The 18472-nt window shown below is 40.5% G+C and overlaps 1 protein-coding gene across 2 annotated transcripts in view; it reads left to right on the forward strand.

Moving 5' to 3' along the window:
• The window catches only part of rcan3 (regulator of calcineurin 3), a 109454-nt gene that overhangs the window by 83777 nt on the left and 7205 nt on the right, over nt 1–18472 (forward strand). For both annotated transcript variants that reach the window (XM_061968255.2, XM_061968256.2), the window contains 2 exons: nt 12726–12899; nt 17405–17576. In XM_061968255.2, the coding sequence (XP_061824239.1) occupies nt 12726–12899; nt 17405–17576 (346 nt within the window). The remainder of the gene's footprint in view (nt 1–12725; nt 12900–17404; nt 17577–18472) is intronic.

An 18472-nucleotide genomic window follows, 5' to 3' on the forward strand; every position in this document is an offset into this window, starting at 1 on the left:
GAAAACTAACAACTATGAACTAGGTTTACAGCATATGAAATACATTTGGCAACAACATGCACTTTGAGAGTGCAGGCAGCCCAGTTTTCATCAATTAATATATTCTGTAGACATACCCTCATCCGCTCTCTTTTCCTGAAAGCTGATCTGTCCAGTCCAGTTGGAAATGCATCTGCTTTGAGTGTCGCAGGATATCCACACATTCTTGCCATCTCTGTTGTAGCATAGCTTTCGTCGGTAAAGTGTGCGGAACAAACGTCCAATTTCTTGCCACTTTCGCATCTTTGGGCCTCTGGTGCAACTTGAATCCGTCCGTCCCTGTTCGTGTTGTTACACCCTCCAAAAACACACCGACGAGGCATGATGTCTCCAAGGTACGGAAAACAGTCGAAAAAACGGAAAATAACAGAGCTGATTTGACTCTGTGTTTGTAATGTGTTTGAGAAAATGGCGGATTGCTTCCCGATGTGACGTCACGTTGTGACGTCATCGCTCCGAGAGCGAATATTAGAAAGGCGTTTAATTCGCCAAAATTCACCCATTTAGAGTTCGGAAATCGGTTAAAAAAATATATGGTCTTTTTTCTGCAACATCAAGGTATATATTGACGCTTACATAGGTCTGGTGATAATGTTCCCCTTTAATTATTTGTGGGTTTTCATGTCACAAAGTTGTTACTTTTAAAACAAAAAAAACAGTTCATGCGACTTAGCTTTTTGTGAATGTTTTGCGATGTAGAGTTAATTCCTACAAGACAGTTCTGCTCTAACTCTTTATGGATCTGTTCAATACAGTATGTGTACCATCTAATCATCTTAAACTCATTCTTGCGCCCTTCAATGTTTGCACAACATGCTTCTTTGCCTGTCTCCTTGGAGTCGCACTAGCAGGACTAACAACTAATAGAGCCAGATAGAGACTGGAGGCACTTTTCCATCCAGTGCCAACATTTTTTGCCAGTGTTCATGCACCCGCTCGATTTGTGCATGCGTATGAATGCAGGAAACACGTAAATAAATTATTCATTGAAGGAATTGTTTACGAGTTCAATCGTTACACTAATTAACAATATTTTAGTATTTTGTCATTTAATATACATGTTTAACACTACACACAATCAAATGCATGATTAGGTCAAGCAGGGGTGTCCAGTTGATGAAGCACGGGCCACCCATGAAAGGTGGCTGTTTTTTTAATGTATTTTCTTTTGAGCTAAGGCATCATGTAATAAGACAAGTGTCATGATCCGTTGCTCGGATCATGTTTTGTTTAGTTTTGTTCTATTAGTTCCACTACCTCAGTTCTGTTTTCAGCACCCCTGGGTTTGTGTTTTGGTTACCATGGGTGCTGATTAGTTTCACCTGCCTCTGGTTAGTGTTCGGCACGCTCACCTGCTGCCGGGCACTAATCAGAGAGCTACTTATTCACGTTGTGCGGCACACTCGGTCTGGTTTCCTTGTTTGCTGTAAGCAACATTTACGTTGGTATATTCCTGATTTCCTTGCTCATGCTTCCTGTGCTAAGTTTTTGTCTTAGCTAGGGCTGCAACAACTAATCGATTAAATCGATTAAAATCGATTATAAAAATAGTTGGCGATTAATTTAGTCATCGTTTCGTTGGATCTATGCTATGCGCATGCGCAGAGGCTACGTTTTTTTTTTTTATCTTTATTTATAAACTGCAACATTTACAAACAGCTGAGAAACAATAATTAAAATAATAGGGGTGTAACGGTACGTGTATTTGTATCGAACCGTTTTGGTACAGGGGTTTTGTTTCGGTGCGGAAGTGTACCGAACGAGTTTCCACACGGACATATTAAGTAGCGTACTGCAGGTTGTGTAAACAATTCTCAAAATGCCGGACATTTGAGGCATTTATGAAACTCCGCCCTGACAGCTCCGCAAAAGAGGACATGTCCGGTGAAAAGAGGACGTATGGTCAGTCTATCCTAGCCCGTTAGCTGCTAGCATGCTAGCAAAAAAAGACAAGCAGCGATCGGTTTCACCGGACACGAAACCGATCGCTGCTATCATGCTAGCAGCTAACGGGCTAAGTCCTGACCATACGTCCTCTTTTCACCGGACATGTCATCTTTTGCGGGGCTGTCAGGCGGTGTTTCTTAAATGCCTCAAATGTCCGGCATTTTGAGTTAGGGTTGCGTGTATTTTCAATATACGTTCAGGGTTAAGAAAGTTAAAAACACAACAAATTGTGCGTGCAGCAGCATTCGTGAGGGAGGGGGAGAGACAGAGAGAGCGAGAGAGTTGTGATAAAAGCGCATGCGTCGTCAGGCTCTGCTTTTTATCGATACATTTATCAGATTTCATTTTTTATTATTGATAGCAGGTGTGTCAAAAGTGTGCATTTTTGTAACATTTTCCTTGTTTTATTTGTCAAGTTGAAAGAACATGGCGCCAGTATGCTGTTTTTTTTTCAATAAAATACTGGAAAGGGTAGAAATGTAGTTTGTCTCTTTTATAAGATTATTAATCGATTAATCGAAGTAATAATCGACATATTAATCGATTATCAAATTAATCGTTAGTTGCAGCCCTCGTCTTAGCTCCCCGTGCGATTGGCACGTGTCTCTTTGTTTGTTTCCAGTATTTTTGTATTGTGTATGATTTATGAGAAATAAATCATATTCTTACCTGCACACTTTGTCCGGAGTCCCGTCTTGCATCCTGGGAGAACGACCCCCATAGTGAGATGCGGCCCAACCATGACAAAAAGGCTGACACTAATAATGAACAAAAATATTAATATTTGTCTTTAAATATATGTATAACATTTATTTAGCCCTTTTATTATACTGTTTAATTACAAATTACATGATGGCGTCGCATCCAACCTGTCCCCATCCCCCGCCCCATATTTGCCAACCTTAAGACCTCCGATTTCGGGAGGTGGGGGGTGGCGGGTGAGGGGCGTGGTCGGGGGTGGGTCGGGGCGAACTGCTTTACGGTAGACGGAAACTTGACTGCTGTTGTTGTGTGTTGTTACCGCGCTGGGAGGACGTTAATGAAACTGCCTAACAATAAACCCACATAAGAAACCAAGAAGTCGCCCTCGATCATTAGCTGTTTATATTGTGGGAAAGCGGACGTGTGAACAGGCTGTCAACACGTCACTCAGGTCCGCATGGAGCTGGAGGGGGCGTGGCCTCCAGCTCCGCCTGAATTTCGGGAGATTTTCGGGAGAAAATTTGTCCCGGGAGGTTTTCGGGAGAGGCGCTGAATTTCGGGAGTCTCCCGGAAAATCCGGGAGGGTTGGCAAGTATGACTGTACATGTAAATCGACTAAAATAAATCCATTACAATTTGGCTACTTTGACGTATAGTGTAAATCCAGACACATGACACACCTGTGTGACGTACAAGAACACTTCCAATGTTCATTTTACTCACTTTCTTCAAGGGAGATGGGGTGGGGAGCAGAATTAACTGGAGCATGGATTCTGCAGTGTCTCCATGCATGGCTTGCTTTACACTAGTGGCGTAAACGTGAGTGGGGTGATGACGTCAATGTGGAGAGAGAGAGAGAGCTGGAGGGGGCGTGGCCTCCAGCTCCGCCTGAATTTCGGGAGATTTTCGGGAGAAAATTTGTCCCGGGAGGTTTTCGGGAGAGGCGCTGTATTTCGGGAGTCTCCCGGACAATCCGGGAAGGTTGGCAAGTATGCCAAGCCCCCAAACACTATTTTACCTAACATATTGAATAATTGTGATCAATAATGGTGATTTCAGTTTGACAAAAATAATTGTGATTATTATTTTGGCCATAATTGTGCAGCCTTAGCTTAGTGCAGTCCTTCTCAAACAGTGGGGTGGGCGCCCCTGGGGGTGCCATGCCAGGAGGCATTTTTTTCTGTACCAGAATATGACGAAGCGAATGTAGTAGAGGTAGGGGAAATAATCCATTTTTAGATGCATCGCAATTCGGACATTGACGATTATTGAATCGATTAGTAAACGTCAATAATTGATAATCGATTTATTTACTGTAAATAAAATAATGCAGATAGTTCTAATATTTGGCTGACTGCAGCTAGCCACCTCACCAAGAGAGCCAACCAGCTTCTTTTATTATAGGGCACTTATGTTCCAGTTTTGCACACATTTCCATGAATTTAATATATCTGATGGGAATTTATTATTACAAATGCACTGTATTTAAAAGTTGCAAGTGATAAACGCTTATTTAGTGAAACGAAAAGAAATGTAAAACTGCATCAATATACATAAATTAAAGATGCATCAGTAATCGATTATTAATTGAATCGTAGCTTCTGGATCATAATCGTAATCAAATCATGAGGTGGTCAAAGATTCCCACCTCAAGTATGTAGCGCTCATCTTCACTGTAACCACGGTGGGAGACGAGGAAAGGCCGGTGTGTTGTTTCTTTTAATGTTAATAAACTTACAATTTTATCCAGATGTATAGTTTTAACAATTTTATAGACAAATTATACTCTTTATAGTCATGGTGGAGAGTGGGGGGGCGCAAAATATTTTCTTCTTCCTGGGGGGGTGGGTGTAACAGAAAATATTTGAGAAGCACTGGCTTAGAGTAAATATTTTACTTGAGGTTTAAAAAATGTTCTGTTAAATACAAATCAATCAATCAATCAATGTTTATTTATATAGCCCTAAATCACAAGTGTCTCAAAGGGCCGCAGAAGCCACAACGACATCCTCGGTACAGAGCCCACATAAGGGCAAGGAAAAACTCACCCCAGTGGGACGTCGATGTGAATGACTATGAGAAACCTTGGAGAGGACCGCATATGTGGGTAACCCCGCCCCCCCCTCTAGGGGAGACCGAAAGCAATGGATGTCGAGTGGGTCTGACATAGTATTGGGAAAGTCCAGTCCATAGTGGATCTAACATATTAGTGAAAGTCCAGTCCATAGTGGGGCCAGCAGGAAACCATCCCGAGCGGAGATGGGTCAGCAGCGCAGAGATGTCCCCAACCAATGCACAGGCGAGCGGTCCACCCTGGGTCCCGACTCTGGACAGCCAGCACTTCTTCATCCATGGCCACCGGACCCGTGTGTCTCCCTCTCCACAAGGGAGAGGGGGGCAGAGGAGAAAAGTAAAGAAACGGCAGATCAACGGGTCTAAAAAGGGGGTCTATTTAAAGGCTAGAGTATACAAATGAGTTTTAAGATGGGACTTAAATGCTTCTACTGAGGTAGCATCTCTAACTGTCACCGAGTAGTTAGCATGTTGGCTTCACAGTCAGGAGATTAAGGGTTCCAATCTATACTCTGGCTCCCAGGTAGGTTTAGGCCAATTAATCAAACCACAAATGAAAATTAACTTAATAACTTTGCTGGCATTGATACATTGCCATGTCAGTGTGTGTTTGTTTCCTTCATCTCTCGCTTTTTATTCAATAACAGAATTAAATGAACAGATCGAACCCTCTTTTTTGTTATTCATAATCTGTGTGGCGGCAGTTTGAGGCGGTGCCACGAGTTTACCCACACAGGATGCACTAACAGAGCCTTACAACATTTTTGGTGTGGGAATATTTTGACTTTAAATCAAATGAGCAACATCAACACAGACAACAAAGCCAGTATGCCGAATTTGTTGGAAAGTGATAGCGACAAAAAAGCAGGGCTGTCAAAAATAACGGGTTAACTCATGTGATTAATCAGAAAAAAAATCACATTAATCATGTATGAATGCAGATTATCGTAGAATTCATTTTGACCGTACATGCTCCTTTACCTTAACCCATGCATCAATATAGGTCTTGTCTCAAAGTAGGTGTACTGTCACGACCTGTCATATCACGCCGTGAGTTTTTTGGTGTTTTCCTGTGTGTAGTGTTTTAGTTCTTGTCTTGCGCTCCTATTTTGTGGTTGATTGTCATGTCATGTACGGATGTACTTTGTGGACGTCATCTGCTGCTCCACACACTGCAAGTCTTTGCTGTCATCCAGCATTCTGTATTTGTTTACTTTGCAGCCAGTTCAGTTTTAGCTTGGTTTTGTATAGCCATCTCAAAGCTTCAATGCTTTTTCTTAGCGGCACTTGCCTTTTGTTTATTTTTGGTTTAAGCATTAGATACCTTTTTACCTGTCATTGCCTCCCGCTGTCGTCTGCATATTGTGATCACGACAAACCATGTTCCAGACATCTACGAAGCAATTAGCTACCTGCTGCCACCTACTGATTTGGAAGAGTATTACACGGTTACTCTGCCGATCTCTAGACAGCACAGACACTCAACAACGGCACATTTGCGGATTATAATTACTGGTTTGCAAAAAATATTTTTAACCCAATTAGGTGAAATTACATAATCTCCCACGGCACACCAGACTGTATCTCACGTTCCGCGTGGCACAGTGGTTGAAAAACACTGATGTATGGCTTGGATGCAGCTGGTCGGCCAAGGAAATCCATTCCATCAAGCTCTCTGCGTACTGTACGTGGGCTAATTGGAAGGTCACATGAAGTTTGGAGCTCTGTAGCAACTGACTGTGCAGAGAGTCGGCGACCTCTTTGCACTATGAGCTTAAGGATCCGCTGACCCCTCTCTGTCAGTTTATGTGGTCTACCACTTCGTGGCTGAGTTGCTGTTGTTCCCAAACTCTTCCATTTTCTTATAACAAAGTCGACAGTTGACTTTGGAATATTTAGGAGCGAGGACATTTCAAGACTGGATTTGTTGCACAGGTGGCATCCTATGACAGTTCCACGCTGGAAATCACTGAGAGCGGCCCATTCTTTCACAAATGTTTGTAGAAACAGTCTCCATGCCTAAATGCTTGATTTTTTTACACTTAGGGCCGGGCCAAGTGATTAGGACACCTGATTCTGATCATTTGGATGGGTGGCCAAATACGTTTGGCAATATATTGTATTTTATGTTATTGTTATGTGTATTTCTTCCAATAGCAGAAGGGTGGTTGTAATGGTTAGTTCCAGTTAAATGAAAAGGACGTGTGACAGTTCATCACAGTGTGTTCCCTCACCAGAACGCCACATTCACTTAGCGTCTTTGGAAATAAGACCCGTTTTTATCGCCACGTGTGGGCGACAGCGCTGGAAGACGGTCGGCCCGGGCAACGAGAAGCGCCACTGATTTGTCAGCCAGCCAGCAGCTCTCTCCCAGTGGCCTTTTTCTCTGCCGCCCTTCTACTGAGCTGCTTGATTGAGTTCACATTCGTGGAAGTCCAAGTCTGTGTCCACGGGGATGAAACATTGCAGGAATACATCAGCTGGCTAAAAGGATGTTGAGGAAAGAGGAAATTACATCAAGATTTAAGGGAGGGGGAACAACGCCGGCCACTCAAGATTGCAGGGAAATAACAGGAAACTGAAAAATCCAATTTTAAATTAGCTGGCAAGCAAATGAAAGGAAGTAAGCAAAAGTCACGTCTGCCTCTCAGACAGAGGTGCTGCTGAATCACTTAATGTGAATATTAGCTCTGCCTCACAGCTCTTCACTAAGTCAGGGGAAAACAGACACATTATATATTTGAACTAGGCATGCTCCATATTGGCTTTCTTAACGATATCCAATATACCGATACTTTTCCAGCACCTCATTTACGATACCGGTATGAACCGATACGGATATATGCAGCAGGTCAACCTAATGTCAGGTCACAGCTAGTGTAATGAATGAATGAACACATTGTGCTTCTTTTACTGTGATACCACTGGATGCATCTGCAAAATGAAGCAAATATTGTAATGTAGTAAGTTTTTTTATTTGTAACATTTAGTATCAACAAAATAGTCACTGTGACCCCTCAAATAAAATAACATTTGTTTTCTACTAATAGCAAGTAAGACATCTCAATGTTTTGGATGGATTCACGAATAATTAAAAAGGCTATACTTAGGGTTGGCAACCTTTATTATCAAATAAGCCATTTTGCTTCCTCTTTCACTAAAACCAAAGAGTCTGGAAATGCAAAACATAAGTTGTTGTAGTTCGTTTTATGTTTTTTTGTATTTTACAGGCTATGGAATGTGTTCATAAAAAATTCTAATTCATTTTTCTTCTGCGTTGTTTTTTAGTATGTACAGTCGTGGCCAAAAGTTTACATACATTTGTAAAGAACTTAAAGTCATGGCTGTCTTGATTTTCCAATAATTTCTACAACTCTTTTTTTTTTGTGATAGAGTGATTGGAGCACATACTTGTTGGTCACAAAAAACATTTATGAAGTTTGGTTCTTTTATGAATTTATTATGCGTCTACTGAAAATGTGACCAAATCTGCTGGGTCAAAAGTATACATACAGCAATGTTAATATTTGGTTACATGTCCCTTGGCAAGTTTCACTGCAATAAGGCGCTTTTGGTAGCCATCCACAAACTTCTGGTTGAATTTTTGACCACTCCTCTTGACAAAATTGGTGCAGTTCAGCTAAATTTGTTGGTTTTCTGACATTGACTTGTTTCTTCAGCATTGTCCACACGTTTAAGTCAGGACTTTGGGAAGGCCATTAGAAAACCTTAATTCTAGCCTGATTTAGCCATTCCTTTACCACTTTTGACATGTGTTTGGGGTCATTGTCCTGTTGGAACACCCAACTGCGCTCAAGACCCAACCTCCGGGTTGATGATTTTAGGTTGTCCTGAAGAATTTGGAGGTAATCCTCATTTTTCATTGTCCCATTTACTCTCTGTAAAGCACCAGTTTTATTGGCAGCAAAACAGGCCCAGAGCATAATACTACCACCACCATGCGTGAAGGTAGGAATGGTGTTTCTGGGATTAAAGGCCTCACTTTTTCTCCTCCAAACATATTGCTGGGTATTGTGGCCAAGCAGCTAATTTTTTCTTTCATCTGACCACAGAACTTTGCTCCAGAAGGTCTTATCTTTGTCCATGTGATGTCAGATGAAACAAAAATTGAGCTGTTTGGCCACAATACCGTTGGGGTCTTCTCTCATGCAGACGTCTCTCTCAGAACACACACACTTACATACCACACCTTTTTCTTGTTTCTCGCACTCATCCAATTACCAGTCAAAACTCAGAGCTGAAATTTTTAAAGTATTTTGACGTAGTGCTTCTATTTCAGTCTTCATGGTTCTGGTTATAAGACCTGGAAATTTTCTGTATTTGAATTTTAGCTAAATATCCCTGCAATGTACAATAAAACTGCACAAACATCTAGATAAGAACAAAGTAAAGTGCAACATATGAAACTCTTGACTAGTCATGCCTCAGTGAGTGTATGACACACTCACTAGCTGTATTGCACTGATTCTGTGTTGATGTGTTTCAGAACAATCATATGCCATCTACCGGATTAAAAAGTCATTGCATTTGACCTTCAAATGAATCAATAGTTAAGAAATTACTACACTTGACTAATACAATTAGGAAAATTCTAAACTGTGTATCATACTAGATGTACTAAAGGAAGACGCCTTCTTCCTTCATGATTACATACTTAAACCAGCGCTTTACAGTCACTGCAAATTGCATTTTTAAGATCTGATATTGAAACTTAGAAGTAAATCCAGACAGGGTACATACTACGACTCTGCGATGAGGTGGCGACTTGTCCAGGGTGTACTCCGCCTTCCGCCCGATTGTAGCTGAGATAGGCTCCAGCGCCCCCCGTGACCCCGAAGGGAATAAGCGGTAGAAAATGGATGGATGGATGGATGGGTACATACTAGTTAGTTAGCTAGCCTGCTTAGTGCTTTGTGGAGCGTTTGATGAGGTCATAACTCACGCGCCAAAATCCAGTCAATACCTTATCCAATATCATTATTGGCAAAAAAAAAAAAGTATAGCTATGAACCGATATGTAATTTTTAGCAGACTGTTAGGGTAATATTTTCCACCTTAAAGCAGAGTGGAATGCATAGGGAGTCTCACTCAACCGGCGTGGCGTGGTTGGGAGAGTAGCCGTGCCAGCAACCTGAGGGTTCTTGGTTCGATCCCCACCTTCTACCAACTTCGTCACGTCCGCTGTGTCCTTGAGCGAGACACTTCACCCCTGCTCCTGATGGGTCGCGGTTAGGGCCTTGCATGGCAGCTCCCGACATCAGTGTGTGAATGTGGAAATAGTGTCAAAGCGCTTTGAGTACCTTGAAGGTAGAAAAGCGCTATACAAGTATAACCCATTTACCATTTATTCACTTTGTTATGTTCAAGGACAAAACATGATGAGCACACCCTGTGATTTTATCTTCGCAATTGCAGACACATAATATCTTATATGGTTTTGATGGTGCATTTGCCTCACAATACGAAGGTCCTGCACTGCAAAAACTGAAATCTAAGTAAGATTAAATATCTCAAATAAGGGTGATATATGCTTATTTTCTGTCTGATAAGATAATTCTTCTCACTAAGCAGATTTTATGTTAGAGTGTTTTACTTGTTTTAAGGGTTTTGGTCCTAAATTATCTCAGTAAACCTATATTGAGTAAAACATGCTTGAAACTAGAATATCAACTGATGCAAAGCTGTGTCATTAACACTCACAAGTATAAAACTACTTTTTTAAAGTAATAATTTCTTTCTTCAAGCATGAAAAAAAAATCATGATGCCGAGCGCATATCATTATGTCAAGATAATGGCACTAGCATTTACTTATTTAAGAATATTTTTTAACATATTGAGCAACAAGGTCTAATTTTTTTTTTTTCTACCAAGAAACCTCGTCATGTCCGTTGTGTCCTGAGCAAGACACTTCACCCTTGCTCCTGATGGCTGCTGGTTAGCGCCTTGCATGGCAGCTCCCGCCATCAGTGTGTGAATGTGTGTGTGAATGGGTAAATGTGGAAGTAGTGTCAAAGCGCTTTGAGTACCTTGAAGGTAGAAAAGCGCTATACAAGTACAACCCATTTATCATTATAAGAAAAGTGAACTTGTTATTAGTGAGAATATACTTATTTTAAGGTATTTTTGGGTTCATTGAGGTTAGCTAATTTGACTTGTTTTGGAAAGTCTTGACAAGCCAAATCATCTTGTTCTATTGGCAGATAATTGTGCTTAGTTCAAGTAAAATACCCATCCATCCATCCATTTTCTACCGCTTATTCCCTTCGGGGTCGCGGGGGGCGCTGGAGCCTATCTCAGCTACAATCGGGCAGAAGGCGGGGTACACCCTTACCCCTATTTTTTTTTATTATTATTTTTTTTTATTGTTTTTGAACACTGACTTTTTGCAGTGTGGGTTTGATCCTTTGATCTTTCTGTGTGGAGTTTGCATGTTCTCCCCAAGACTGCATGGGTTCCCTCCGTGTACTCCAGCTTCCTCCCACCTCCAAAGACATGCACCTGGGGATAGGTTGATTGGCAACACTAAATTGGCCCTAGTGTGTGAATGTGAGTCTGGATGTTGTCCGTCTATCTATGTTGGCTCTGTGATGAGGTGGCGACTTGTCCAGGGTGTACCCCGCCTACCGCCCAAATGCAGCTGAGATAGTACCACCCGCGACCCCAAAAGGGACAAGCGGTAGAACATGGATGGATGGGTTTTGATGGTGAAAAGAGGGGCCTGGAACGTGATAAAGCAAGAGTGGACGAATGTGTGTGGGTCCAAAATCACACACTTAGGGTAATTTTTGGTTTTGTTGGACAACGTCCAAACAACTCAGCCACTGAGAGGCAGCCAGAATAGAATAGAATAAAATAGCTGGTGTTGCTACTGTTTGTACTTACTCCATTTGTAGAATAATAGTCAGTATTAATGTTCAGTTCTAGTCTCCTTGCCTTATTCAAACAAGCCATTAGAACACAAAAACCTGTTAGGACAGTGGTTCTCAACCTTTTTTCAGTGATGTACCCTCTGTGAACATGTTTTAAATTCAAGTACCCCCTAATCAGAGCAAAACATTTTTGGTTGAAAAAAAGAGATAAAGAAGTAAAATACAGCACTATTTCATCAGTTTCTGATTTATTAAATTGTATAACAGTGCAAAATATTGCTAATTTGTTGTGGTCTTTCTTGAACTATTTGGAAAAAAAAGATATAAAAATAACTAAAAACTTGTTGAAAAATAAACAAGTGATTCAATTATAAATAAAGATTTCTACACATAGAAGTAATCATCAACTTAAAGTGCCCTTTTTGGGGATTGTAATAGAGATCCATCTGGATTCATGAACTTAATTCTAAACATTTCTTCACAAAAAAATAAATCTTTAACATCAATATTTATGGAACATGTCCACAAAAAATCTAGCTGTCAACACTAAATATTGCATTAGTGCATTTCTTTTCACTATTCTTTTTGACCGACATTTAAAAAAAAATCTCACGTACCCCTTGGCATACCTTCAAGTACCCCCAGGGGTACGCGTACCCCCATTTGAGAACCATTAAAAAAGGGACAAAAAAAATTAAAAAAATTCTAAAATTAAAACAAACCGTATTGAACAATTGTGTGTATTATAAAACAGTGCTTCATATTTTAATATTATCCACAGTCATTTCCAATGGATTGGGTAGATTTTAAAAAATTGGTCCAGGGTGTACCCCGCCTCCCGCCCGAATGCAGCTGGAATTGGCTCCAGCACCCCCCCGCAACCCGAAAGGGACAAGCGGTAGAAAATGGATGGATGGATGGGTACATACATGAGCTTTTGAGCTGTAGCTGCTGAGTGTCTGTATTTATAACTGCAGGGGAGGGAAAACACTTGCTCTTCCTTGTGGATGCTTTACAAAGGGGTGAAAACATTGAAATTAATGTCAAGATATCCTTTTGTCCATGTTACACAGGAGAGATTCGAGGCGTTGTTTCGAATCTACGACGACCAGGCCACCTTCCAGATGTTCAAAAGCTTCCGAAGAGTCCGAATCAACTTCAACACACCGGAGGCCGCCGCCCGCGCCCGCATTGAACTCCACGAGTCCGAGTTTAACGGCAGGAAGCTCAAACTCTACTTTGCCCAGGTGACTTCGACCTATTCAGAGTTGCAGACAGAAATCTTGCTTGGTTGCGAAAAATGTGGCAAGATGTAATTGATTTTCACGTCATCACATCATAATCTACTTTGTACGACAGTATTATCAGTGCGTAATTATAAGAGGATTAAGGGTTTTACAGGCTCGGCAGTTAACTCACCTAGGTTTTGTTATTGTGCCGATTCCAGCCTGCTGCAGAACAAAGCTTGTGATTAAACACAAATCAATGAGTTTGATGTTCTCTTGAGAATAAAAGCCATCCCTCCCCTGCAGATGCAACACATTTAGGTTTGTAGTACCTGTAGGTGCACTTTTACATTTTTCAAGGATAATTTGCTCCAAAATGGGATGATACGATATTGATATCTGATATCAGTCAAATATCGGCAAAAAGAAAAAGAAGGAATAATCGGATAATATCAGGTTGCATCTAAAATCTCCAAAATAAACTCTGATACAAGCAGTGTTGGGGCGGTATAGCTCGGTTGGTATAGTGGCCGTGCCAGCAACTTGAGGGTTCCAGGTTCGATCCCCGCTTCCGCCATCCTAGTCCCTGCCGTTGTGTCCTTGGGCAAGACACTTTACCCACCTACTCCCAGTGCCACCCACGCTGGTTTAAATGTAACTTGGATATTGGGTTTCACTATGTAAAGCGCTTTGAGTCACTAGAGAAAAAGCGCTATATATATATAATTCACTTCACTTCAGTGTTTACTTGTGCAAAGCGAGACAGCCAGTTAACATTGAAATGTTCTCCAATAAACACAGAAGTTTGGCCTTTTCTTGTGTTTTAGTCAAGTAATTTATAAAAGATAAACATGATGGGCTGTTGGCTATGGACCTAGCAGCTACATAACAGCTAAGCACACAGCAGCACACGAGCTTGACATACGTATACGTGTCCTTAATTGAACAATATTGCAGTCTTAAGTATCAAATAATTATAGTTACATAATACTTAAAAGATTCAAAGTCTCAAGGCAGAAGCTAATTAGGAAGTATCAAGTAACAAATGTGTCCGCATCAATCAGCCTACTGTGTCATGAGCTTAACTTCATGAAATATTATGACCTCTAGATCAAACAATTACTACTCAACTTTAACTTAAACACCGCATAAGTCCATTCCAGTAATACAGTATATAAATTAGTGTATTTCATACCCACCATTGTTCTCTGAGTAATTCCACTTCATCAAACCTTTTCTAACATTCCACGCTACAAAATAACAAAAGTACCGTATTTTTCGGAGTATAAGGCGCTCCGGAGTATAAGTTGCACCGGCCGAGAATGCATAATAAAGAAGGAAAAAAACAAAAATAAGTCGCACTGGAGTATAAGTCGCATTTTTGGGGGAAATTTATTTGATAAAACCCAACACCAAAAGTAGACATTTGAAAGGCAAATTAAAATAAATAAAGAATAGTGAACAACAGGCTCAATAAGTGTACGTTATATGAGGCATAAATAACCAACTGAGAACGTGCCTGGTATGTTAACGTAACATATTATGATAAGAGTCATTCAAATAACTATAAAGTTAAATTTAAAGTACCAATAATTGTCACACACGCACAATTACTCTCTGCATTTGACCCATCACCCTTGATCACCCCCTCGGAGGTGAGGGGAGCAGTGGGCTGCAGCGGTGGCCGCGCCCGGGAATCATTTTTGGTGATTTAAATAAATAAATGATAAATGGGTTGTACTTGTATAGCGCTTTTCTACCTTCAAGGTACTCAAAGCGCTTTGACAGTATTTCCACATTCACCCATTCACACACACATTCACACACTGATGGCGGGAGCTGCCATGCAAGGCGCTAACCAGCAGCCATCAGGAGCAAGGGTGAAGTGTCTTGCTCAGGACACAACGAACATGACGAGGTTGGTACTAGGTGGGGATTGAACCAGGGACCCTCGGGTTGTGCACGGCCACTCTTCCACTGCGCCACGCCGTCCCGATTTAACCCCCAATTCCAACCCTTGATGCTGAGTGTCAAGCAGGGAGGTGATGGGTCCCATTTTTATAGTCTTTGGTATGACTCGGCCGGGGTTTGAACTCACGACCTACCGATCTCAGGACGGACACTCTAACCACTAGGCCACTGAGCAGGTTAACATATAGAACATTCTATATGTTTACCAAACAATCTGTCACTCCTAATCGCTAAATCCGATGAAATCTTATACGTCTAGTCTCTTACGTGAATGAGCTAAATAATATTATTTGATATTTTACGGTAATGTGTAAATAATTTCACACATAAGTCGCTTTTGATAATAAATCGCACCCCCGGCCAAACTATGAAAAAAACTGCGACTTATAGTCCGAAAAATACGGTATGTTTGATTTGTGTTCATATCGTATCAGATTAATACTGGTATCGGCCAATACGCAAGGCTCCAATATCGTTATCAAATCAGATGGAAAAACGTTAGATCAGGAGACCCCATGGTATTTTTTTTCCCATTTTCTTCTCGTTTATCCTGTGTCTAGTGTCAGTGTTGTTACATCCAATAGTTAAACAGTAATGAGAATGGACCAAAAAAAATAAATATATTGTACATATTTTCATGATTGCGAAGGAGAAAAGTTGCATTTTCTCCAATAATGACCTCTGCTGTGACTGATTAAATCACTGCGGCACCCCAACAAAACACCAGGCAGCTGTCATAATGAACTTTACTATCTCTCTCTCTCACGCACACGCACACTGCCTACAGAGCTGATGTGGCATCTGTAAAGCTGAAGTCTATGGTAATGAGAACGCGATAAAGTACAAACGTTACCCAAGATAATGCAATAACTTTTTTTAAATTAGTTTTTGCCATATTTACCATTTATATTTATTACACATGCAAAGATGCACAATATTTGTATATTTAGTTAAAATGTTTAGGGATGCTGTTAGTAGGTTTGGTCAACGTTTTGTTGTATAACCTGCAATGACAAATAAAATCTAATCTAATCTATATGTGTAATATATTTTATACTCCTAATAAGTTTAGAACAGGGGTGCTCACACTTTTTCTGCAGGCGAGCTACTTTTCAATTGATCAAGTCGTGGGGATCTACCTCATTCATAATTTGTATTTACTTATTTATGAAATATATGTTTTTGTTAACAAGTTAAAGGTGTTTAATGATAATGCAAGCATGTTTAACACATATAGTTAATATTGTTAATACATTAAAGATGTTTAATGATAATACAAGTATGTTTAATACATATAGTTAATATTGTTAACAAGTTAAAGGTGGTTAAATATAAAACAAGCATGTTTAACACAAATAGTTAATATTGTTAACAACTTAAAGGTGGTTAAAGATAAAACAAGCATGTTTAACACATATAGTTAATATTGTTAACAACTTAAAGGTGGTTAAAGATAATACAAGCATGTTTAACACATATAGTTAATATTGTTAACAACTTAAAGGTGGTTAAAGATAATACAATCATGTTTAACACATATAGTTAATATTGTTAACAAGTTAAAGGTGGTTAAAAATAATACAAGCATGTTTAACACATATAGATTCCTTTCTTTCATGAAGACAAGAATAAAGTTGGTGTATTACCTGATTCTGATGACTTGCATTGATTGGAATCAGACAGTAGTGCTGATAACGTCCGCATTTTCGAATGGAGGAGAAAAAAAGTCCTCCTTTCTGTCCAATACCACATGAAAGTGGTTGCTTTTTGGCATCTTATTTGTCCAGCTTCCGTACTCCTTTGTATACACTTTACAAGAAATACATTGTCGGCAAACTCCGTAGCTTGCTAGCTTGTGCACGCCAGCTTTCTGAGACTCTTATTTTGGTAGCGCAGGCAGGATGAAGCAGAGCTTTTATTGTGCAACTGTGCAGTCGGTCTTTGGAGTTTTGACGACAGGTACGACGCCAGAGTCTGTTGAAATAAAGGGTTTCTCGCCTTCCAGTCGGTAATTTTAATGAGCTGGCAGCAGCCAGCGTCATCTCAGAAGACCCTCGGGTGCCGTTAATGTCAATCAAGTGACGAAAGTGACGTCATAGTGAAGATTTATGATCGCTCATTTTTAGGACTATTTTTTTAATGCCTGGCTGGTGATCGACTGACACACCCTCCGAGATCGACCGGTAGATCGCGATCGACGTAATGAGCACCCCTGGTTTAGAACAAAGAGCACAGTCTACCAAGTCAAATGCTATGTGTGTTAATCATACTTGGCCATTAAAGTTGATTCTGATATAGAGTAATTGTTATTAATTATTGGTATAATAAATCATTGAAGGCTATATTGCAATATTTTTAGACAAATAAGTTCTTTGTAATCATTAATTGTTTTATTTATTATGAAATATATATATACATTAGAAAATTCATATTGGTATTGTATGAGCAAATACAGGCCTCCTCTGTTTGCTTGGGACTATCTCCAGGTGAGCACTGTGGTTGAATACTTATATGAAATACTTTCTGATCCATGTCATCTCTTTTTTTTCAAACAGGTCCAGAACGGCACCGAGGACATCGACAAGTCGTACCTGGCGCCTCCCCAGCCCGTCAAACAGTTTCTGATCTCGCCGCCCGCCTCGCCGCCCGTGGGCTGGAGTCAGAGTGAGGACGCCACGCCGGTCATCAACTACGACCTGCTGTGTGCGGTCGCCAAGCTGGGACCAGGTCAGTACTCCTGACAAAATTAATAATATTCACCTCACCAATGAATTTGCAGCTTAATCAACCTTTTTCTGAAAACAAACAAAAAAAATGTCACCAAACGTGAATGAAAACATTTATATGTTTGTGCTGGACAATCACTTTCAGCCGTCTTATCTGTTAATATTTTTTCTTATCAACCAAAAAAAAACAAAAAAACGTATTAAAGTCTCCTGTCCAGCCAAGAACGCCCTGAATGGATAATAGTGCTGGACTGTTGCCTCTGGCAACGGGAGGAGTCAGGAAGTGGCTCTCTGTCCATGAGATAAGCATCAGTGTGCAGCAATACAGCACACTGACGCCCTCTGTCGGTGTTGCCGTTGTAACTGCAGCTTGTGTCGTCGCACGATGAAAAGCTTCTTGCACAGCCAATTTCCGCTTGTCTGCGAGCAGTCTGATCTTATCTCCATGGCAACTGTGATGCAATCTGGAGACTTTATTCTATTCAGTCTGTCATGCGTTGTCGTCTGTGCTTTGAATAGCTGTGCATGGCCAGCCTTGAACACACAAGCTGACTAGATAATGTTCTCTCGCTACAATATTTCCACAATTGCAATAATGGCCGTCATTATTGTTTGTTAGCTTTCATTTCATTCATTTAAGGGATTTGCTAACGTATGAATTTTGTGCACAGCTCGGATATAATTTATATTGTTGTTATTATTTGTACAGATACTGTAGTGACTGTCTACTGAGCCTGTATAGCGTTATCATTACACTCCTCTTTTTTGTCATCACTGTGAGGAGGCTCTGCGAAACAAAAAAAACACACAAAACAAGTCAAGGAGAAGCAAACCACCCTTTCAAAGCCTCAATGTTCCACTTCCTTTTTCAAGTGGAACATTGCAAAAATAAACGCG

Source organism: Nerophis lumbriciformis, linkage group LG08, assembly GCF_033978685.3.
Source record: "Nerophis lumbriciformis linkage group LG08, RoL_Nlum_v2.1, whole genome shotgun sequence".
Lineage (NCBI taxonomy): Eukaryota > Metazoa > Chordata > Actinopteri > Syngnathiformes > Syngnathidae > Nerophis > Nerophis lumbriciformis.